At 41.5% G+C, this 23,593-nt stretch overlaps 3 protein-coding genes across 4 annotated transcripts; all 3 read right to left on the bottom strand.

The window, feature by feature from the left end:
- Positions 1-3,751: 3,751 nt before the first annotated feature.
- Positions 3,752-6,074, bottom strand: LOC108695692. Its single transcript, XM_018224669.2, has 2 exons — positions 5,253-6,074; positions 3,752-5,131 (listed from the first exon to the last, which is right to left on the bottom strand). The coding sequence occupies exons 1-2, from the start codon at positions 5,763-5,765 to the stop codon at positions 4,442-4,444; spliced, it is 1,203 nt and encodes a 400-aa protein (XP_018080158.2). The 5' UTR covers positions 5,766-6,074; the 3' UTR covers positions 3,752-4,441.
- A 5,987-nt stretch (positions 6,075-12,061) lies between these two features.
- On the bottom strand, positions 12,062-14,456 carry LOC121395802. Its single transcript, XM_041570092.1, has 2 exons — positions 13,641-14,456; positions 12,062-13,515 (listed from the first exon to the last, which is right to left on the bottom strand). Exons 1-2 carry the CDS (start codon positions 14,151-14,153, stop codon positions 12,826-12,828), a joined length of 1,203 nt encoding a protein of 400 aa, XP_041426026.1. The 5' UTR covers positions 14,154-14,456; the 3' UTR covers positions 12,062-12,825.
- A 2,689-nt stretch (positions 14,457-17,145) lies between these two features.
- LOC121395801 lies at positions 17,146-22,479 on the bottom strand. Of its 2 annotated transcripts, XM_041570091.1 has the most exons (3): positions 20,891-22,479; positions 18,621-19,032; positions 17,146-18,495 (listed from the first exon to the last, which is right to left on the bottom strand). In XM_041570091.1, exons 2-3 carry the CDS (start codon positions 18,996-18,998, stop codon positions 17,806-17,808), a joined length of 1,068 nt encoding a protein of 355 aa, XP_041426025.1. In that variant the 5' UTR covers positions 18,999-19,032; positions 20,891-22,479; the 3' UTR covers positions 17,146-17,805. The 2 variants fall into 2 exon arrangements, with proteins under 2 accessions (XP_041426025.1, XP_041426024.1); XM_041570090.1 differs by lacking the exon at positions 20,891-22,479 and having other exon boundaries at positions 18,621-20,261.
- Positions 22,480-23,593: the final 1,114 nt, after the last annotated feature.

The following is a 23,593-nucleotide window of genomic DNA, read 5'->3' as shown; positions in this document are numbered from 1 at the left end:
GAGAGATGGTGCCTATAGTAACAGTGGATAATAGTCTCTGGGAAGGGAGTGTGACTGTGGGATAACAGGTATAGTAGGGAAAGATGGTGCCTATAGTAGCAATGGGGATAATAGCATCCTACTATAGCCCTTGGGATACGAGCAAGCATAGCTCAAACCTAAATAAACACAGACTATAAATACAGCGTTGAATAAATTGAGGTACACCAGCCCTATTACAGTAATGATCCAGGCCTTCACAGTCGCCCCAGCAGCTCCCCATCTTGGATCTTGTTAGGCATCACTTGTGTGTCAGTGGCACTGCACATGCTCAGTGGACTCTGGGCAGTTATATTGCAGTTTAGTATGGAGGAGTGTACCCTTACTACTATAGATCGTGAGCACAGGTACACATGCCACAGACCTTCAGCATAGGGAGTTACACAAGAACCAGGAGCTGATCTAGAACAAAAAGTTGAAGACGTGAAACAGCTAATTAAGGAACATACAACCCATCACAAAGACCAGCAGATCAGCTGGGGTCAGTAGGTCAGTGAGAGCGATGGCACGGTGGGCCCTGGGCAGGTTCCCTATTGGTCCTATGAGTAATGCAGCCCTGGGTGTAGTAGTGAGAAGACACAAGATGGAGCCGAGGTAAGTAAACGTGTTGAATCACTTATATTAATCCGACATTTTAATCCACAAAAGTATTCTTTTTTTATGAAAGGATTTTTGTATTGTTAATTTGCAAATAAAAATACAGAGAAACAGACTCATTTACAGCATAGAATTCTTTCTGATTGGTCTTGGTTGAGGAGATGCTACTGCTGACTCCGGAGTACATTATATATACATTTTTCCGTTCATAGAATTGTAATTACGGTATAAGCCTACCCCCTTGATAAACCTTTTGATCTATACCTTAGACGGTTTGAAAAATAGTTGTCCCCTTGTACTCAAAAACAACCACAATATGGAAGCACAAATACACCACAGAAGAAGTCATGGTTATTGGAGGCATCTGAGGAGGCATTTTTAGATGATGAGAAAATTGGATAAGCAGGTGCAACAGCAAAAGCTTGAAAATCTGGCACGGTGGTGGAGGTGTGTAGCAGAGTGAGGTGCTAGAGACTGACCAACTGGCAGTGATTAGCCTCATTTGGCTAATCAGTAGCCCTTGAAAACCCAGGCTGGTCAGTCTCTCAGCAGCTCTGACTAAGAGAGACACAGAAAGAGGTCTGGGATCTGACATAGAGGAACCTATGTGACTCTGCTTCTGAAAGATGGCGCCCATAAGCTCCATTGCCCTTACTCTGCATCGATACGTGAGCAATATATTTGGGATACTTTTACGGATAATGACTATCTAGGGTAGTAGGAAGGGGCTTTTCTTATTGATGGGGTTTAGTTCTCCTTTAAGTTGTTGTTGAACTCATATTACTGCTGAAAGCTAATTTTGTTGTTCAAACTGTTTTGTGGAGAAAAACTACCTTTATTTTTACCTGTTTGCTGCTGGCTGAAATAAAAGCCATTTTCTTTAATAGACTTTTGCTGTCTTTACACTTAGGGGCCGATTCACTAAGGGTCGAATTTCGAAGTTAAAAATACTTCGAAATTCGACCCTCGGATTGAAATCCTTCGACTTCGAATATCGAAGTCGAAGGATTTAGCGCTAATCCTGCGATCGATCGATCGAAGGATTTTCCTTCGATCAAAAAATCACAGGCAAGCCTATGGGGACCTTCCCCATAGGCTAACATTGACTTCGGTAGCTTTTAGCTGCCGAAGTAGGGGGTCGAAGTTTTTTTTAAAGGGGAAGTACTTTGACTATCGAATGGTCGAATAGTCGAACGATTTTTCGTTCGATTCGTTCGATTTCGTTCGAATTCGAACGAATTTAACCAATTCGATGGTCGAAGTACCCAAAAAATACTTCGAAATTCGAAGTATTTTTCATTCGAACCCTTCACTCGAGCTTAGTGAATCAGCCCCTTAGTCTGTTGGAACCAGTAATTAGGTGGAATCTGAGGACAACTGTATGGCGGCACTGCTGTGGCAGTAACTTGATGGTGCGGCTGGTGGAATTGTGGTGGACAAAACTGGAGATCTTGTGGTTGACTGAAAAATCCTGTTGATAAAGGGAAGTTGTGGCAGATAAATACAGTACTGGTCAATCTGTGTTACACTAATAGGAAATATTACTGGTGGAAATAGATGGAAATGAATATCTCCTGCTGATGTAGATTAAAATGAAGATACAGCTGGTGAAGCTACAGAAGATGGAAATCAATATCCCACTGATTGGACTGTGGTAATGGCAGGGGATATTCCTAAATAGCTGTTGCGTAAAATCATTCTAAATATACGGGAATGTGTGTGTAATGGCTCCTCTGTAACAAGGTATGTGGCTCCAAATGTATATACAGGGAATCATTTCATATTTTTAACAATATAGAAAATTATACATAAATCTGTCCTTTCTTAGGCATGAAAACACAATTGATTTTAAAACGCTCTTAACAGTCAAGGCCCCAATACTGAATAAGTGTCATTTTTTCCAAAACTTGCCTCAAAGCCTGGAATTCAAAAATAATCTCCTGCTTTGAGGCCACTGGGAGCAACATCCAAGGGGTTGGGGAGCAACATGTTACTCACGAGCTACTGGTTGGGGATCACTGCCATAGATAATCACTATTTATCTAATCAGCAAACTGCCCAGACAGAAGAGAGGCAATGGATCCAGCCAAGGCTTGGGTGGGACAGACTGACAGTTGAGAAGTATTTGACAAGCAACTGGAAGGGACCTTAGTTCATCAAGGGAACTGTATGGCATTGCTGGATACATTGCTACATTAGGGTTCTGTAGGCCCAGTTTGGGCGAAGACTGAATAGAGATGGGGATGTTTCTTTGTCCTTTGATGTTGTTCAGAAGACTCATCCAATGGCTGCTATCCTGGTGCTATTAGTAGGCAAACAAATGAAGGGTCAGTCTGAAATAGTCCGATTGTTCTGGGATGATCCAGCTGGGACCAGTGAGCTTTAGGTATTTCATAGCCCATTGCCAGGGACTCCCAGAAGTAGGAGGAGGAGCAGCACCCTGTTGGCTGGGATGTTCTTACCTGGGTGCTTCTTGTTTCTTCTGGGAAGGAGTCGATGGGATTTGGGCACCCACAGCTGCTTCCTCCATCTCTGTATATAGAGACAGCACAGTATATTATTACCCTAAATGGAACCAAACTCTCACTCCTCAGCCTGTTTTTCATGTTATCCACCATATGGAAATTATGTATTTTGTAATGAAACAGAGTAGACTGGTAACCTTAAAAAACAACCAATAAGAAACATACCCAATATACAGGTATGGGACCTGTTATGCAGAATGTTTGGGACCTATAATTTGGATTTCCGCACCTTCATCTATTAAGAAATAATTAAACATTTATTAAACCCAACTGCATTGTTTTGTTTCTGCAGCCTGCACTTTGCTCCAGAGATTAACCTTGTTCCGGCTGTGCAAACCCCCCCTTGGCAAAAATCTTTCCAGCACACCCCCCAAAACCAACACCCCATCCGGGAACTGTTTGCCGCCCTGCAAATAAGCACATGAACATATTTAAGCTTCAGAAGAGGCAGGGTAGGGAACACTACAATACAGCAGACCCCGGGATTAGGGCCTCCCCAATAAGAGGGTCTGCTGTATGATACTTATGCCACTACTTTGTACCTAGCACTGAATCTGCTAAACCCATCATGTACCCATCCCAATGACAGCAGGAGATACCCGAGTGCATGGAACAAGACAGCAGTTGTACCCTCTGCACATAAGTACCCTATGATATATATTTTTAACTATTTGTAATAAATCTCAACTGCCTTCTGTGCCCGTCTGAGCTGAGAACTCTTTGCATGGAGACATAGAATTTAATGAATAACTATTAGTCCCTTTAATCTGTTTATCAAACTCTCAGGTCAGATAACATGACATCTCTTTTAAAAATATTTAGGGGCCACACGTGAGCCCCAAAAAATCTTGACTGTAACTGCCTTACATGATTGTTCTGCTTAGCAGAAACCCATTCACTAGAAGGCGACACTGTTATTCATTCCCATCATTTCTCTCAACATACAAAGAAAGGTTTCTGATTCCATCTCATTCATAGACATAGATATTTTATTTATAAATAATATATAGTAAAAAAATATATATAAAAATAAATATTTTGGAAGAGATTGTTGGGGGGAGGGAATATTGAGGGTTTCCCAAAATGGGAGATTGTCAGGTATCCATTGGCCGTTGGTTGGTCACCAGTAGATCAGTCTTGTAGAACTATAAGACAATAAGTTCTGCTTATATTCTTTTATCCAGCAATGGAATTGAATAATATTTCCCATGGTACAGGCAGTGGAAGACTTGAATAACTTTGGTTAAAGTCAATCGGCTGTAATGTCTGGTGCCTCCGGTCTAGGGATCATCAGGTTCCACAGAACGGCACTGGAAACATGATGTGAGGTTTGTGAGAATTTGTCTTTTCTTGGATTTCCCGCTCTTCTTCTTTCTGGTGTCCCTGAGATTTTGAATGAATTTGAAGAAGCAGGTGATCTTATTCCTCTTCTTCTTCTTCTGCTTCTCCTCAGGAAAAGAGACCACTTCTGTTTCTTGGCTCTCAGTGGGTTCTGTAGTCAGAACAGTGATCTCTAAATCCTCATTATAGATACAACTATTCCTCATACAAGGTTTTGCCCTGGGAATATCTTCATGGCCAACTTCACCAATCCCTTCACTGCAATCATCTACAAGCAACATTTCTTGCTTAACATCTATGATTGCAGAATTTAATGGGACTAGTTCTTCATGAGTAAAGTCTTCTGGCTCCACAATCTCTTGCACAGACTTTATTGGCTCCACAATCTCCTGTGCAGAATCTGTGCAGACTGTGGGTTGTGGTTCTGGTTGAGTTATGACCCTTTTTCTTTTCTTTTTGGCAGCTTTCTTTATTTGGTTGGCTGGTTGTTCATTTTTGTTGGCTGGTGCCTTTACCAACATGCTCACCAAAGAAAGTACAGAGCATATGGCACAAACTGCTGCTGATATGACTGATGCTGTAGTCAACATGACAGTATGGCCAATATCTATCAGATGTCTTCTATTCTCCTATAGAGAAAGATAAGGCAGACATTATACTGTTATTGCCCATGGGGTACTATGAGAATGAGTTAATTAGGGCCTTTGTTTATCCTGTTCTAACCCCTCCCCAAATTAGAAATGTACTCACCTTGCTCTGCAGATGTAGCCCAACAATACTCAGGGAAAACACCACAACATTGCTGATGTAAAGGCTTTGTAGGCTATTAAATGCCTGGGTGGCTTCTTGCTCGGCCTCTGGAGGAATCACTTGGCTTGAATGGGCGCTTCTGTAGCCCTGATCCAACATATTGGAGATTAACCCCCAGCAGGACAGAAGGACTCCTCCCATTTTCACAATTAAGAGCAAGAAAAAAGCTGAGAGTGTCAGTTCTCCGCTGTTCCGGAAATATAACCAAACCAGGAAAAGCCACAGTAAAACATCAGCGCAGATGAACTGTAGGACGTCAGAGGCCTCAACATCCCAGTAACTGTCTCCATTATAGAGAGGCTCTTCCATCTGGTTCATTCCATTTCCATAAACTACATGGGGGATTAAGCAGCTGCAGACAAGAATCCAGTAGATGAGTTGATTTTGATGCATTTTAAAATGAAAAGATGAAATAAAAAGATAAAATAAGAGCAACAAGTATGTGAGATCCATCACTTCTTGTAGCTAACAACGTTCTGCCAGTTGTACAGCCTGAGAGCCTAAAGGGCAGGTGGGCAGCATTGTGATGTCACAATCATTGTCACAGTCATTGTGATGTCATTCAGCTAAGTCCTAGGAAGTAGATTCCCAACAGAAATATTTAAAGGAACAATTTAGTGTAAAAATAAAATCTGATTAAATCGATAGGCTGTGCATAATAAAAAGGCTTAAGTAATTGAAGCCGATTTCCTACTTTAGTGACGTAAAAGGAGGGCAAATAGGACATAACTGGTCAGTGAGTTTGTAATTGATCCTTAACATGCAGGTCAGATTCAAAAGCAAATGGTTATGACCCATATGCCCCCCCCCTCAAGTCACTGACTGGTAACCAATCAGAAAGCTGCAAAGCAGGAAGTTGGGTTCTGGTTATTATGTTGGACATCCACTCAGTCCAGCATTTACAGATTACATTTTTTGCTAAATAACTATATTGAAAATATTTTTTTATTTTGCACAGACTATCACAAAATCATTCTAAATATACGGGAATGTGTGTGTAATGCCTTATCTGTAACAAGGTATGTGGCCCCAAATGTATATACAGGGAATCATTTCATATTTTTAACAATATAGAAAATTATACATAAATCTGTCCTTTCTTAGGCATGAAAACACCAGTACTGAATAAGTGTCATTTTATGGAGACTGATGAAAAATCCACAGCACTACACAGACATGTTTCTGAAGTAATGCACCAAAAATAAGCAAACTTTCCATTGTAACACCAAGAAATAGATTTTCACATGTGACCTCACAAACGACATTTTGGAATAGTAGTAGAGTTCTGGCAGAATAAAAGAATGAACTAGTATGTGGATCTCTGCCATACTAACATGGAACACTGCTAGTGGAGTGGCCGTAGATTGAAAGAAATATCTCCTGCTTATGGAGTTGTGCTAAATTGAAGGACATTTCATGTTATTTGGAAAGTTAAATAAAATGTAAATCTTGCCAATTACCTCTAAGTTTCTATTATACCTCTAATCTCCCCAAAACTTCTGGGATTAATGGGACAGTCCTAGGCCCAGACTGGAAAACAATGAGTTGTGGCTGCTGTAAGATGCTATAGATAGTCACAATTTATTGGGCTGGTGGGGGAGTTGTTTGGGCCAATTGCGAATCCCAGTCCAGACCTGAATAGTCCCTTCCAAACACAGACAAGGGCAATGGTCAAGACAGATAGTGGGTTTGCATGGTTGGAGTGTGAAGTTGTATCAATAAATACTAATTAAATTATTATATCATTGCAGTGGGACTGTTTTATTTTTTTAAATGGCTATGGATTGTGCCACTGGGCTACCCCCCCCCCATTCTACAAATATGGTACGACCACCTGTCACTGCTGTTTAACTGATTCAGAGGTCAGAGCAACAGTAGCATTTGCAAGGACTAACTAATCAGCAAGGACTAACTAATCAGCAAGAAGAGGAGCAATGGATCCAGCCAAGGCTTAGACGGTTGAGAGGCTGCATTTAAAATGACAAGAAACTGGAAGGGACTGTAGTTCACCAACTCATCCAATGGCTGCTATCCTGGTGCTATTAGTAGGCAAACAAATGAAGGGTCAGTCTGAAATAGTCCGATTGTTCTGGGATGATCCAGCTGGGACCAGTGAGCTTTAGGTATTTCATAGCCCATTGCCAGGGACTCCCAGAAGTAGGAGGAGGAGCAGCACCCTGTTGGCTGGGATGTTCTTACCTGGGTGCTTCTTGTTTCTTCTGGGAAGGAGTCGATGGGATTTGGGCACCCACAGCTGCTTCCTCCATCTCTGTATATAGAGACAGCACAGTATATTATTACCCTAAATGGAACCAAACTCTCACTCCTCAGCCTGTTTTTCATGTTATCCACCATATGGAAATTATGTATTTTGTTCACTCACCCTTTGCTCAGAAACATTAATTAGTATACACATGCCCCATTAATATTCATGAGAGCTTAATGGCCATTTACACTGTGATAATTGTGAGACAGTTTAGTAAGTGGAATCAAATAAAACCCCATGTGAAACTTTGTAACAGAAAGTGGGAGCCTCAGAGGCCCTATGTCATCTCCTTACTGAGCAACATCCCAACATGGGACCTTTTTTCCAGACCTGGGGTTTTCCGGATTACAGATCTTTCTGTATTTTGGATCTTCATACTTCAGGTCTACTAGAAAATCATGTAAACATTAAATAAACCCAATACACGCCGATTTTGCTTCCAATAAGAATTAATTATATCTTAGTTTGGATAAAGTACAAGGAACTGTTTTAATATTATGGCGAAAAAGGAATTTAAAAAAACAATTTGGCTTATTTGATTATAATGGGAGATGGGATAATGGCAGGGGCGGATTAACGCATAGGCTACCATAGGCTATAGCCTAGGGGCCCATTAGTGGTCAGGGGCCCATGGGATTTTTGTCGGAATCTTTTTTTTAAATTCACCGACCGGTGGGTCAGTGCCGGCCTTAGGCTGATTGGGCCGATTGGACCTATTGGGTCCAATCAAGCCCCGCGCTCATAGCGGCCCGCAACAGGGCAACACTTGGGATAAGCACATGAAGCTGCCCTGCCTGCCTCCAGCTTTGATTGGCCCAGCCCACCCTCAGTCACAAGCTGAGCCCAAGCCTTCCACCACAATTGGCCCAGCCCACCTCCTACTCAGATCGATGGCCGGCTTGTGTGCAGTGCGCAGGAGCAGCACAGCGTGGGCCTAAACTTGCTACTAGTAGCTTAAATCTTTCGACTTCGATCAGCAATAAATTACGATTCAGTGGCCTTAACCCACTAAACCAGTTACAGAGATCCGGTAACAGTGCGCACTTTTCTCGATAAAAGAATGTGGGAGGATTGGACTCCACTGAGCGCATGATGTCTACTGCTCCGGAGAAGTCTTACTGGATGGCTGCTGTTTAGTTAACTGGGGGGAAGAGGGTTAAGGTCACAAGACAGATCATAAATTCACTATGCACACTGGTTGCTGGAAAGGGGGGTTCTAAGGATGCAAGACAAATGCCATTGTTGTTGGCTATGCTTGCTACAGTTTAAAATTAACTGTTTCAGGAGACAGAAGACAACAGTATTGTTCCCTATTCTGCTGTTTAAAATGAACTGTTACAGGGTATTGAGGCAGGATACGATCCTATTGTTGCCAACTCTACTGTGAAAAAATGGTGCTCTCAGGGCCAAGGCAGCTTTTGCACTCTTCATTTAGTGCACAGAACAAATATGAAGAGATCGGGGCACAAAAAAATACGAGAATATTATAGTCTGAAGAGAAAGGGCAAAATGGGCGATACAAAGAAAAGAGGGGTGCTAGCTAATGAACAGGAAGAGGTAGAGCAGTGTGTAGAGAGAAGTAACGAAATGCTGGAAGAAAGAAAAAAGACAGAAATAGAAGAAAGCAAGACACAGATGTATAAAAAATAAAAGGGAAAGAAAAGCAGAACAGGCAGCACAAATGTAAGGTTAGTAGTATGTTGGTTCAACATATTTTATAATATAAATATATGCATGTATAATGTGGGCCTTTCACATGGGTAACCTGCAGGCCCGGACTGGCAATCTGTGGGTTCTGGCAAATGCCAGAGGGGCTGCTGTATGGTTCCATAGAAAGTTACCATATAGTGGGCTGGTAAGAGGCTGTTTTGGGCTGGTAGGGGGCTGTTTGGGCCTCTGTGTACTTGGAATGGCAGGGCCTATTTTGACTCCCAGGCCTGGTAACCTGTGTTCATAACAATTTGCTTGTTTGCGGTGGCATGTTGGTGGAACTATAACTTACTCTTGTAATGATTGAAAAGCATGGTATTGACAGATCTGCAGGAAGGACATCCATTTAGCATCAGCTGTTGGAATGTGTTGTGTGCTTGCAGTCATAGTGCAGGTCTCCCTCTTGCTGGTTACACACCTACCACTCTATTGTTTCTTCCCTGGCGTATTTAACATTGCTGCTGTAGCTTCTCACCAGACACTTGTGAGCCTCAGATAGATAAAGAAAACCTGTAAATTCAACTCACAATCCATTTGACTCACAAGTGAATGTAGGGAAGTTGCAGCACAAAGGCTTATTGGGTTAGAACTGGGAGCAGGGGTTTAGAAGGTATTTGTAACAGATCACATTTTGTTTTTAATTTAGCTTTTTATTCAGCAGCTCTCCAATTTGCATTTTAAGCAATTTGGTTGCTAGGGTCCAAATTACCCAAGCAACCATGCATCAATCTAAATAAGACACTGGAATATAAATAAGAGAGGGTCCGAATAGAAAGATGAGTAATAAAAATTAGCAGTAACGATAAATATGTAGCCTTACAGAACATTTGTTTTTTAGATGGGGTCAGCAACGCCAATTTGAAAGCTGCAAAGAGTCAGAAGAAAAAGGCAAATAATTATAAACCTATAAATAATGAAAACCAATTGAAAAGTTGCTTAGAATTACCTTAAAGGTGAACCACCCCTTTAACATACAATTCTGGGACATTACACACAAAGTGGCCACTGCATTTATACTGCTACCGTAGGGTATGTCTTTTACTATGTATAAAGTCCTTAAGATGCCAGTATCTACTGTTTCATACTGCATTTAGTATGTGGCTTGTAAGTGCTTAGAGCTTGGGAGCCAGATAGTGCCATGAAATGTTGGAGGGCCAATGCAACAAGAGAGAGGTGAAAAGGCAGGATTACAGCAGCAGTCAAGTGGAGAGATCGAGACAGGGACTATTTGCCCACAAGTACTGGAATCCAGGCCCAGAATGGCAATCTGTGGGTTCTGGCAAATGCCAGAGGGGCAGCTGTATGGTTCTATAGAAAGTTACCATATAGTGGGCTGGTAGGGGGCTGTTTGGGCCTCTGTGTACTTGGAATGGCAGGGCCTATTTTGACTACAAGTTCAGGCCTGTAGTGGAACCCTGTGCCAGGCAGCAACACGCAGTCTAGGGGGCCCCACAAAAATGGTCCCAATTGGGCCCTGCAGTTGATAAGACCGGCCACTGAGTGACCTGCCAAGTCCTCCCCCAGCCCTTGCTGCAGGTCTATGTGCGTCACAGTGCACATGCGTGACGTCACTGGTGTGCGCAGAAGCAGACCCACAATTTGAGAGAGTTGAGTACGCTCTCGCACACACACAGTCACAGTCAGACACTGCACAGAACAGAGACGCAGTCTGACTGTCTCTTTGTGACTCTTGCCTGCTCTTATAAATCTAGCTGTTGGCTAAGTGTTCTAATCATGCCCAGTTGCCTGCTCCTTAGTTCCTGCCTGCCTCTCCCTCCCAACTAAATAGAAAGCAAGGCACAGGGGTGGGGTGGTGGCCCAATGGGCCAGCCATCGTGGTAGCACCCGGTCCAGCGGCAGTTCTTGTGTACTGCAGCAAGGACAGTCAAAACTTCAGGCTCAGCCAGCAAAGAATGAATTAGACAGCAGGTACCATTGGGCAGTGGCTGTGCTACACTAGGATCAGCATTGGGGTCTCACTCCCACCCAGGCGCGGCTACCCTAGAAGGGGGCCCTGTGGAAAGTGTAGCCTAGGGGCCTCACGTGTCCTTAATTCGCCACTGGATAATGGGATAATGGTCTATGGGAGATGGTCTTTCTGTAATTCTGAGTTTTCTGGATAACGGATCCCATACCTGTATATCTCATTGACTGTCTTACAGTTACAGGAGTTGACCCAGGGTTTGGCTGGGATGGGTCAGTTGTCACAGCTAAAATTGCACCCTTAGGTCCCATTGACTGCTTTGGGTCTGGGGGTTTCTGCAGCCTGCATTTTGTTGTTCCGGCTGTGTAAACTCCCCTTGCCAAAAATCTTTCCAGCACACACCACAAAACAAATACCCCATTCCTCTTCATCCCCCCCGGGAACTGTCCCCCCCCAAATAAGCATATGAACATATTTAAGCTTCATAAGAGGCAGGGTAGGGATTGGGAACACTACAATACAGCAGACCCCGGGATTAGGGCCTCACCAATAAGAGGGTCTGCTGTATGATACTGATGCCACTACTTTGTACTAGGGATGCACCGAATCCACTATTTTGGATTCGGCCGAACCCCCGAATCCTTCAGGACAGATTCGTCCGAATACCGAACCGAATACTAATTTGCATATGCAAATTAGGGGTGGGAAGGGGAAAACATTTTTTATTTCCTTGTTTTGTGACAAAAAGTCACGCAATTTCCCTCCCCACCCCTAATTTGCATATGCAAATTAGGATTCGGTTCAGCCGAGTAGAAGGATTCGGCCGAAACCGAATCCTGCTGAAAAAGGCCGAATTCTGGATTCAGTGCATCCCTACTTTGTACCTAGCACTGAATCTGCTAAACCCATCATGTACCCATCCCAATGACTGCAGGAGACACCCGGGTGCATGGAACAAGACAGCAGTTGTACCCTCTGCACATAAGTACCCTATGATATATATTTTTAAACATTTGTAATAAATCTCAACTGCCTTCTGTGCCTCTGTCTGAGCTGAGAACTCTTTGCATGGAGACATAGAATTTGCCCTTTAATCTGCTTATCAAACTCTCAGGTCAGATGACAAGACATCTCTTTTAAAAATATTTAGGGGCCACACGTGAACCCCAAAAAATCTTGACTGTAACTGCCTTACATGATTGTTCTGCTTAGAAGAAACCCGTTCACTAGAAGGCGACACTGTTATTCATTCCCATCATTTCTCTCAACATACAAAGAAAGGTTTCTGATTCCATCTCATTCATTTTCATACATAGACATTTTATTCATAAATAATATATAGTAAAAAGATTTATATAAAAATAAATATTTTGGAAGAGATTGTTGGGGGGGAGGGAATATTGAGGGTTTCCCAAAATGGGAGATTGTCAGGTATCCATTGGCCGTTGGTTGGTCACCAGTAGATCAGTCTTGTAGAACTATAAGACAATAAGTTCTGCTTATATTCTTTTATCCAGCAATGGAATTGAATAATATTTCCCATGGTACAGGCAGTGGAAGACTTGAATAACTTTGGTTAAAGTCAATCGGCTGTAATGTCTGGTGCCTCCGGTCTAGGGATCATCAGGTTCCACAGAACGGCACTGGAAACATGATGTGAGGTTTGTGAGAATTTGTCTTTTCTTGGATTTCCCGCTCTTCTTCTTTCTGGTGTCCCTGAGATTTTGAATGAATTTGAAGAAGCAGGTGATCTTATTCCTCTTCTTCTTCTTCTGCTTCTCCTCAGGAAAAGAGACCACTTCTGTTTCTTGGCTCTCAGTGGGTTCTGTAGTCAGAACAGTGATCTCTAAATCCTCATTATAGATACAACTATTCCTCATACAAGGTTTTGCCCTGGGAATATCTTCATGGCCAACTTCACCAATCTCTTCACTGCAATCATCTACAAGCAACATTTCTTGCTTAACATCTATGATTGCAGAATTTAATGGGACTAGTTCTTCATGAGTAAAGTCTTCTGGCTCCACATTCTCTTGCACAGACTTTATTGGCTCCACAATCTCCTGTGCAGAATCTGTGCAGACTGTGGGTTGTGGTTCTGGTTGAGTTATGACCCTTTTTCTTTTCTTTTTGGCAGCTTTCTTTGTTTGGTTGGCTGGTTGTTCATTTTTGTTGGCTGGTGCCTTTACCAACATGCTCACCAAAGAAAGTACAGAGCATATGGCACAAACTGCTGCTGATATGACTGATGCTGTAGTCAACATGACAGTATGGCCAATATCTATCAGATGTCTTCTATTCTCCTATACAGAAAGATAAGGCAGACATTATACTAGCTGTTATTGCCCATGGGGTACTATGAGAATGAGTTAATTAGGGTCTTTGTTTATCCTGTTCTAACCCCTCCCCAAATTAGAAATGTACTCACCTTGCTCTGCAGATGTAGCCCAACAATACTCAGGGAAAACACCACAACATTGCTGATGTAAAGGCTTTGTAGGCTATTAAATGCCTGGGTGGCTTCTTGCTCGGCCTCTGGAGGAATCACTTGGCTTGAATGGGCGCTTCTGTAGCCCTGATCCAACATATTGGAGATTAACCCCCAGCAGGACAGAAGGACTCCTCCCATTTTCACAATTAAGAGCAAGAAAAAAGCTGAGAGTGTCAGTTCTCCGCTGTTCCGGAAATATAACCAAACCAGGAAAAGCCACAGTAAAACATCAGCGCAGATGAACTGTAGGACGTCAGAGGCCTCAACATCCCAGTAACTGTCTCCATTATAGAGAGGCTCTTCCATCTGGTTCATTCCATTTCCATAAACTACATGGGGGATTAAGCAGCTGCAGACAAGAATCCAGTAGATGAGTTGATATTGATGCATTTTAAAATGAAAAGATGAAATAAAAAGATAAAATAAGAGCAACAAGTATGTGAGATCCATCACTTCTTGTAGCTAACAACGTTCTGCCAGTTGTACAGCCTGAGAGCCTAAAGGGCAGGTGGGCAGCATTGTGATGTCACAATCATTGTCACAGTCTTTGTGATGTCATTCAGCTAAGTCCTAGGAAGTAGATTCACAACAGAAATATTTAAAGGAACAGTTTAGTGTAAAAATAAAAACTGATTAAATAGATAGGCTGTGCATAATAAAAAGGCTTAAGTAATTGAAGCCGATTTCCTACTTTAGTGACGTAAAAGGGGGCACATAGGACATAACTGTTCAGTGAGTTTGTAATTGATCCTTAACATGCAGGTCAGATTCAAAAGCAAATGGTTATGACCCATATGCCCCCCCCCCAAGTCACTGACTGGTAACCAATCAGAGAGCTGCAAAGCAGGAAGTTGGGTTCTGGTTATTATGTTGGACATCCACTCGGTCCAGCATATATTTTATTTAATTTTTTTGCTAAATAACTATATTGAAAACGTTTTTTATTTTGCACAGACTATCACAAAATCATTCTAAATATACGGGAATGTGTGTGTAATGGCTCCTCTGTAACAAGGTATGTGGCTCCAAATGTATATACAGGGAATCATTTCATATTTCTAACAATATAGAAAATTATACATAAATCTATCCTTTCTTAGGCATGAAAACACAATTGATTTTAAAACGCTCTTAACCGTCAAGGCCCCAGTACTGAATAAGTGTCATTTTATGGAGACTGAATAGATGAAAAATCCACAGCACTACACAGACATGTTTCTGAAGTAATGCACCGAAAATAAGCAAACTTTCCATTGTAACACCAAGAAATATATTTTCACATGTGACCTCACAAACGACATTTTGGAATAGTAGTAGAGTTCTGGCAGAATAAAATAATGAACTAGTATGTGGATCTCTGCCATACTAACATGGAACACTGCTAGTGGAGTGGCCGTAGATTGAAAGAAATATCTCCTGCTTATGGAGTTGTGCTAAATTGAAGGACAGTTCACGTTATTTGTAAAATTAAATAAAATATAAATCTTGGCAATTACCTCTAAGTTTCTATTATACCTCTAATCTCCCCAAAACTTCTGGGATTAATGGGACAGTCCTAGGCCCAGACTGGAAAACAATGAGTTGTGGCTGCTGTAAGATGCTATAGATAGTCACAATTTATTGGGCTGGTGGGGGAGTTGTTTGCGACAATTTTGAATCCCAGTCCAGACCTGAATAGTCCCTTCCAAACACAGACAAGGGCAATGGTCAAGACAGATTGTGGGTTTGCATGGTTGGAGTGTGAAGTTGTATCAATAAATACTAATTACATTTCATATAATTGCAGTGGGACTGTTTTATTTTTTTCAATATCTATGGATTGTGCCACTGGGCTACCCCCCCCCCATTCTACAAATATGGTACGACCACCTGTCACTGCTGTTTAACTGATTCAGAGGTCAGAGCAACAGTAGCATTTGCAAGGACTAACTAATCAGCAAGGACTAACTAATCAGCAAGAAGAGGGGCAATGGATCCAGCCAAGGCTTGGACGGTTGAGAGGCTGCATTTAAAATGACAAGAAACTGGAAGGGACTGTAGTTCACCAACTCATCCAATGGCTGCTATCCTGGTGCTATTAGTAGGCAAACAAATGAAGGGTCAGTCTGAAATAGTCCGATTGTTCTGGGATGATCCAGCTCGGACCAGTGAGCTTTAGGTAGAAACAATGTGCTTTATGTGCACCCAGAAGTTATAGGTTCATTGAGCTCCCAGCAACAAGGTGTATTATTTGCAACTGAGCGGTGAATCCATGTTCACTCACCCTCTGCTCAGAAACATTAATTAATATACACATGCCCCATTAATATTCATGAGAGCTTAATGGCCATTTACACTGTGATAATTGTGAGACAGTTTAGTAAGTGGAATCAAATAAAAACCCCATGTGAAACTTTGTAACAGAAAGTGGGAGCCTCAGACGCCCTATGTCATCTCCTTACTGAGCAACATCCCAACACTTCTCTGTTTTCCTTTACAACGTATACAGGGATGGGACCTTTTTTCCAGACCTGGGGTTTTCGAGATTACAGATCTTTCTGTATTTTGGATCTTCATACTTCAGGTCTACTAGAAAATCATGTAAACATTAAATAAACCCAATATGCAGGTTTTGCTTCCAATAAGAATTAATTATATCTTAGTTTGGATAAAGTACAAGGAACTGTTTTAATATTATGGAGAAAAAGGAATTTTAAAAAACAATTTGGCTTATTTGACTATAATGGGAGATGGGATAATGGGATAATGGTCTATGGGAGATGGTCTTTCTGTAATTCTGAGTTTCTGGATAACGGATCCCATACCTGTATATCTCATTGACTGTCTTTAAATGTACAGTTACAGGAGTTGACCCAGGGTTTGGGAGGGATGGGTCCCACTTACAGTTGTCACAGCTAAAATTACACCCTTACGTCCCATTGACTGCATTGGGCCTGTGGCATTTCTGCAGCCTGTACTTTGCTCCAGAGATTAACCTTGTTCCCGCTGTGTAACCCCCACTTACCAAAAATCTTTCCAGCACACACCCCAAAACAAATACCCCATTCCTCTTCAGCCCACCCGGGAACTGTCCCCCCCCCAAATAAGCATATGAACATATTTAAGCTTCAGAAGAGGCAGGGTAGGGATTGAGAACACTACAATACAGCAGACCCCAGGATTAGGGCCTCCCCAATAAGAGGGTCTGCTGTATGATACTGATGCCACTACTTTGTACTAGGGATGCACCAAATCCACTATTTTGGATTCGGCCGAACCCCCGAATCCTTCAGGACAGATTCGGCCGAATACCGAACCCGAATGTGCATATGCAAATTAGGGGTAGGAAAGGGAAAACATTTTTTACTTCCTTGTTTTGTGACAAAAAGTCACACAATTTCCCTCCCCACCCCTAATTTGCATCTGCAAATTAGGATTCGGATTCGGTTCGGCCGGGTAGAAGGATTCGGCTGAAACTGAATCCTGCTGAAAAAGGCCGAATCCTGGATTCGGTGCATCCCTACTTTGTACCTAGCACTGAATCTGCTAAACCCATCATGTTCCCATCCCAATGAATACAGGAGATACCCGGGTGCAAGGAATAATCTTCTTATCAAACTCTCAGGTCAGATGACATGACATCTCTTTTGAAAATATTTAGGGGCCACACGTGAACCCTAAAAAATCTTGACTGTAACTGCCTTACATGATTGTTCTGCTTAGCAGAAACCCGTTCACTAGAAGGCGACTCTGTTATTCATTCCCATCATTTCTCTCAACATACAAAGAAAGGTTTCTGATTCCATCTCATTCATTTTCATACATAGACATTTTATTCATAAATAATATATAGTAAAAAAATATATATAAAAATAAATATTTTGGAAGAGACTGTTGGGGGGAGGGAATATTGAGGGTTTCCCAAAATGGGAGATTGTCAGGTATCCATTGGCCGTTGGTTGGTCACCAGTAGATCAGTCTTGTAGAACTATAAGACAATAAGTTCTGCTTATATTCTTTTATCCAGCAATGGAATTGAATGATATTTCCCATGGTACAGGCAGTGGAAGACTTGAATAACTTTGGTTAAAGTCAATCGGCTGTAATGTCTGGTGCCTCCGGTCTAGGGATCATCAGGTTCCACAGAACGGCACTGGAAACATGATGTGAGGTTTGTGAGAATTTGTCTTTTCTTGGATTTCCCGCTCTTCTTCTTTCTGGTGTCCCTGAGATTTTGAATGAATTTGAAGAAGCAGGTGATCTTATTCCTCTTCTTCTTCTTCTGCTTCTCCTCAGGAAAAGAGACCACTTCTGTTTCTTGGCTCTCAGTGGGTTCTGTAGTCAGAACAGTGATCTCTAAATCCTCATTATAGATACAACTATTCCTCATACAAGGTTTTGCCCTGGGAATATCTTCATGGCCAACTTCACCAATCCCTTCACTGCAATCATCTACAAGCAACATTTCTTGCTTAACATCTATGATTGCAGAATTTAATGGGACTAGTTCTTCATGAGTAAAGTCTTCTGGCTCCACATTCTCTTGCACAGACTTTATTGGCTCCACAATCTCCTGTGCAGAATCTGTGCAGACTGTGGGTTGTGGTTCTGGTTGAGTTATGACCCTTTTTCTTTTCTTTTTGGCAGCTTTCTTTATTTGGTTGGCTGGTTGTTCATTTTTGTTGGCTGGTGCCTTTACCAACATGCTCACCAAAGAAAGTACAGAGCATATGGCACAAACTGCTGCTGATATGACTGATGCTGTAGTCAACATGACAGTATGGCCAATATCTATCAGATGTCTTCTATTCTCCTATACAGAAAGATAAGGCAGACATTATACTAGCTGTTATTGCCCATGGGGTACTATGAGAATGAGTTAATTAGGGCCTTTGTTTATCCTGTTCTAACGCCTCCCCAAATTAGAAATGTACTCACTTTGCTCTGCAGATGTAGCCCAACAATACTCAGGGAAAACACCACAACATTGCTGATGTAAAGGCTTTGTAGGCTATTAAATGCCTGGGTGGCTTCTTGCTCGGCCTCTGGAGGAATCACTTGGCTTGAATGGGCGCTTCTGTAGCCCTGATCCAACATATTGGAGATTAACCCCCAGCAGGACAGAAGGACTCCTCCCATTTTCACAATTAAGAGCAAGAAAAAAGCTGAGAGTGTCAGTTCTCCGCTGTTCCGGAAATATAACCAAACCAGGAAAAGCCACAGTAAAACATCAGCGCAGATGAACTGTAGGACGTCAGAGGCCTCAACATCCCAGTAACTGTCTCCATTATAGAGAGGCTCTTCCATCTGGTTCATTCCATTTCCATAAACTACATGGGGGATTAAGCAGCTGCAGACAAGAATCCAGTAGATGAGTTGATTTTGATGCATTTTAAAATGAAAAGATGAAATAAAAAGATAAAATAAGAGCAACAAGTATGTGAGATCCATCACTTCTTGTAGCTAACAACGTTCTGCCAGTTGTACAGCCTGAGAGCCTAAAGGGCAGGTGGGCAGCATTGTGATGTCACAATCATTGTCACAGTCTTTGTGATGTCATTCAGCTAAGTCCTAGGAAGTAGATTCACAACAGAAATATTTAAAGGAATAGTTTAGTGTAAAAATAAAAACTGATTAAATAGATAGGCTGTGCATAATAAAAAGGCTTAAGTAATTGAAGCCGATTTCCTACTTTAGTGACTTAAAAGGGGGACACATAGGACATAACTGGTCAGTGAGTTTGTAATTGATCCTTAACATGCAGGTCAGATTCAAAAGCAAATGGTTATGACCCATATGCCCCCCCTCAAGTCACTGACCAATCAAAGAGCTGCAAAGCAGGAAGTTGGGTTCTGGTTATTATGTTGGACATTGACTCAGTCCAGCATTTACAGATTACATTTTTTTGCTAAATAACTATATTGAAAACAATTTTTTATTTTGCACCGACTATCTATTTACCCATTTTATATTTTTACAGTAAACAGTTCCTTTAAAGAACCAGTAACTTTAAACAAAATCAGAGTTACCATTATGTATATTCCAGCTCAAGGATACAGACTAATAGGAACTTAACATGGAATTACGTTCTTATGGCTTTTTGTATGTTATCAGTCTGAAGTACACATGCCATTGGTCTTAGGTATTTTTATAATGAAATTAAAATGAGAGCTGCAGGACGTAGGCTTCTTTCATCTGGTTAAAATGCCCCATTTATTATGAAGCTCTCGTATCCCAACTCTGTTCTCTTTATTTATTTATGTTTTACTATAGACAGGGACCACAGAACTCAATGCAATGTGAGTGGCCTATAATTCAGTGCTAATATTGTTATCTCTTCCCTTAACACCTAAAGGCAGCCATACATTTGCAGACAGCGTATATACTATCCAACCAGCTGAAGGGCACATAGTGTATGCTAGGACCAAACAACATATGGCCACATTTTTATTGTTCCCATCATTTGGGCAAACAGTCTTAACTTTTAGTATGTTATAGAGTGGCCAATTCTAAGCACATTTTTTAATTGGTCTTCATTGTTTTGTTTTTTTTCATAGTTTTTCAATTATTTGTCTTTTTCTTCTGACTCTTTCAAATGGGGGTCACTGACCCCATCTAAAAAACAAATGCTCAGTAAGGCTACAAATGTATTGTTATTGCTACTTATCATTACTTATCTTTCTATTCAGACCTCTCCTATTCATATTTCAGTCTCTTGTTCAAATTAGTGCATGGTTGTTAGGGTAACATGGGCCCTAGCAACCAGATTGCTGAAATAGCAAACAGGGGAGCTGCTGAATAAAAAGCTAAATAACGCAAAAACCACATATAATAACTAATGAAAACCAATTGCAAATTGTCTCAGAATATCCCTCTCTACATCATACTCCAAGTAAATCCAAAGGTGAACAACTCCTTTAACAATGTTATTTACTTATGTTATAAAATAGAAGTAGATGTTGGTTTTGCTTTTACACAGCTTACCATTAGTTAGTTGAATTAGTATAAATAATAAACACGTAGAAGTCCATTATGAAGGTGGATTATCTGTGCACTGGGAATTCAATTTCCTACTAGCAAGGACTAAATATGGAGTAGTTACATTTCCATGTTAAGCTCAAGGAATAATACAGTGGCCATTTAATACAGTGATTATTTGCCTCTCTTCCTTAACTCTGTGCCCCTATGAGCTCAGGCTGGTTACATACCAACAGAACCTTTAAGCAGAAAAGAACCTGGTTGCCAGACTGGCAATGTTGGCACCCAGTGCCAGAAGGCCGTTCCTAAAGTGAAGGTGGTGAAAGAGGACATGCTCCAACCTGATTTGTAAAGCACAAAGAAACAGGTGATACAAGGAGTTAATAAAACACACTTTATTGCATTAGCAGAGTTTTGACATTTTTGACATAAATGCAACATGAATAATTCCCACTGCCTGATTGCCTCCTCCCCGCACAGAATAAGTCCCACAACTCCCAGAATCCTGTAGCTGGAGGGCTGCAGCTTGTATCATAGTAACAGTATACAGCAGTTCATAGAGAGGGAAGGACTGGAGTTAAACCCTTTATATTGTGATTCTCAGCACTTCCCGGTTAGTTCCCTTCCTTGCCCCTGCTTTGTAGGAAAATATCAGCAAATATTTATTTACATCCTTGTAATCCCTCTTTTTCTCCCAAATACTCCCAACTTAACCTACTACTCACACATCTCCTCCTCAATACATCTCTGCCCTGTGTCAGCAGGCTCCACACGTCAACCCTTATTGCTCGCTATGTCTCTGGTCTCCATACATCTCAGTCTTTACCTCTCCCTATGTCTCTGGTCTCCATACATCTCAGTCTTTACCTCTCCCTATGTCCCTGGTCTCCATACATCTCAGTCTTTACCTCTCCCTATGTCCCTGGTCTCCATACATCTCAGTCTTTACCTCTCCCTATGTCTCTGGTCTCCATACATCTCAGTCTTTACCTCTCCCTATGTCTCTGGTCTCCATACATCTCAGTCTTTACCTCTCCCTATGTCTCTGGTCTCCATACATCTCAGCTTTTACCTCTCCCTAGGTCCCTGGCCTTCACATGTCCTAAACCGAAGTTCTCCCAGTATTTCTAGACTGCATATGTCAGCCCAAAACTTTCCCTATATACCTGGACTAAAGGTGGTGATTAAGGGGGCTGGCACCTACATGCCTCCCCCCTGCCCGCACCTCTTGGATAGACCCAGGCCAATAAACACCCTATAAGAGCAAAAGTGCAAGGTGCAAAAAATGACAAATTAAGGCTTTTTTTTGCAATTTGCTCATTGTGTTCAACAATGTACATAAACCCTTTTACCTTTCTCTCTTGTTGGACTACATACAGCTCTCTCCTTATGTTTCCAAAATCCATACACATATCTTTGAACTCAATATATCTCAAACCGTATCAACTTTCATATTAAATCTGTCTCCTGTACAAACCCCTCTTCTTTCTCTCAGAACGCTCATTGCTCACCTCCAAATTTGCCAGTGAATTCAGTATTTCTCTTTTACATTTCTTAAATTTGCCTTAGAAGCTGCACATTACACAATTACCCACATGTCATAAGGGATAGTTATAAAATCCTAATTATGAACGCCATGGCTTTTCTGAACTGTTTGAAGTCTAATATGAAAATAAGGGAAGAGAGCTCCCTCTAGTGCAATAATAATAACAATTCAATACAATAAAAATATATTAAAGGGGAACTCCGGCTTCCAAAACATAACACAGAAACCCCTAATATACCCATCACAGTTACCTGTTTCATCAAAAACTATGAATAAATTGAATTTTCTATGCTGAAATCCAGCTGTTTAACAGTTCTTCTCTTTTTGCATCATTTGAAATCCTGGCAGGGAAGGAGGGACTAAACACAACAACTACTCCACAGCTTACAGACAGCATGCAGGAACTACATAACCCACAATGCATTGCACTGGGATGTTCCGTTCCTTAATGAAATCACGTGTGCAGGGAATTGTGGGGTTTGGAGGATGCAGGCTGAGGACAGATGTTGTTGATACAAAGTAACAGTAGTCAGACAGCTCAGCAAAGTAGTCAGACAGATCAGCAGGAGAGCAGGGGGCTGGGCTTAGGGAACTGTCAGAAACCATTAAAAATCATGAAAAGTCTGCCTATTTTTTAATTGATGTATATTGCAAAGTTGCTTGAAATTATGTTTACTTTTTAAAAAGCTAAAGTTATGTTTTTGTGAAGTTCCCTTTAAAATTGGTATAAATAAACCCTACTTAGGGATCAACTCAGTAACCTGTAAGCAGCATCTCAGAATAATCACTAGCATTATCATAATACATATAAGCATGTTGATAAATCTAAAATATTGTCCCACGCCCCAGTAAATGTTGCTTTCATTGACCTTTAAATGGAGGGGTAATTCCTGTGCCACAGGGAACATAGTAACAATAGTTTCCCCAATCAAAGGAATTGACCTACTTTGGGACAAGGTTCTTACACAGGGACTTAAATGCTACACCTGATATTACCATTATTGGCACCAGATCCCACAAACAATTCATTATAAATACACAGAATTGGTAAAAATGTATTTGTGCGCATACAGTCTGCACTTACTTACATGGCAAACAGTGGTGTAACTAGGGGGTCATGAGTAGCTCGCGGCTACCATTTACTGGCCCCCAACTCCCCATGCCAGAAACTTACTGTTGCACCTCTGTGGGCACTATGGGGCTCTAACACGCAGTGCTGTGGTCCCCAGTACAGTCGCGCCTCCTGCTCCCCACATTGGGAAAGCTTGACGCATTTATAACAGAGACAATTTAAGAATAATTGCAGTTACTAAATTTTATTGGACTCAGATTTGGGTTCCCAGAGCTGGCTGTTTAAAGCACTCCCACTTTCATCCAATACATAATC

This window comes from Xenopus laevis, chromosome 7L (assembly GCF_017654675.1).
Source record: "Xenopus laevis strain J_2021 chromosome 7L, Xenopus_laevis_v10.1, whole genome shotgun sequence".
NCBI lineage: Eukaryota > Metazoa > Chordata > Amphibia > Anura > Pipidae > Xenopus > Xenopus laevis.
Note: the sequence above shows the minus strand (reverse complement) of the source record. Positions and strands in the feature narration are given on the sequence as shown.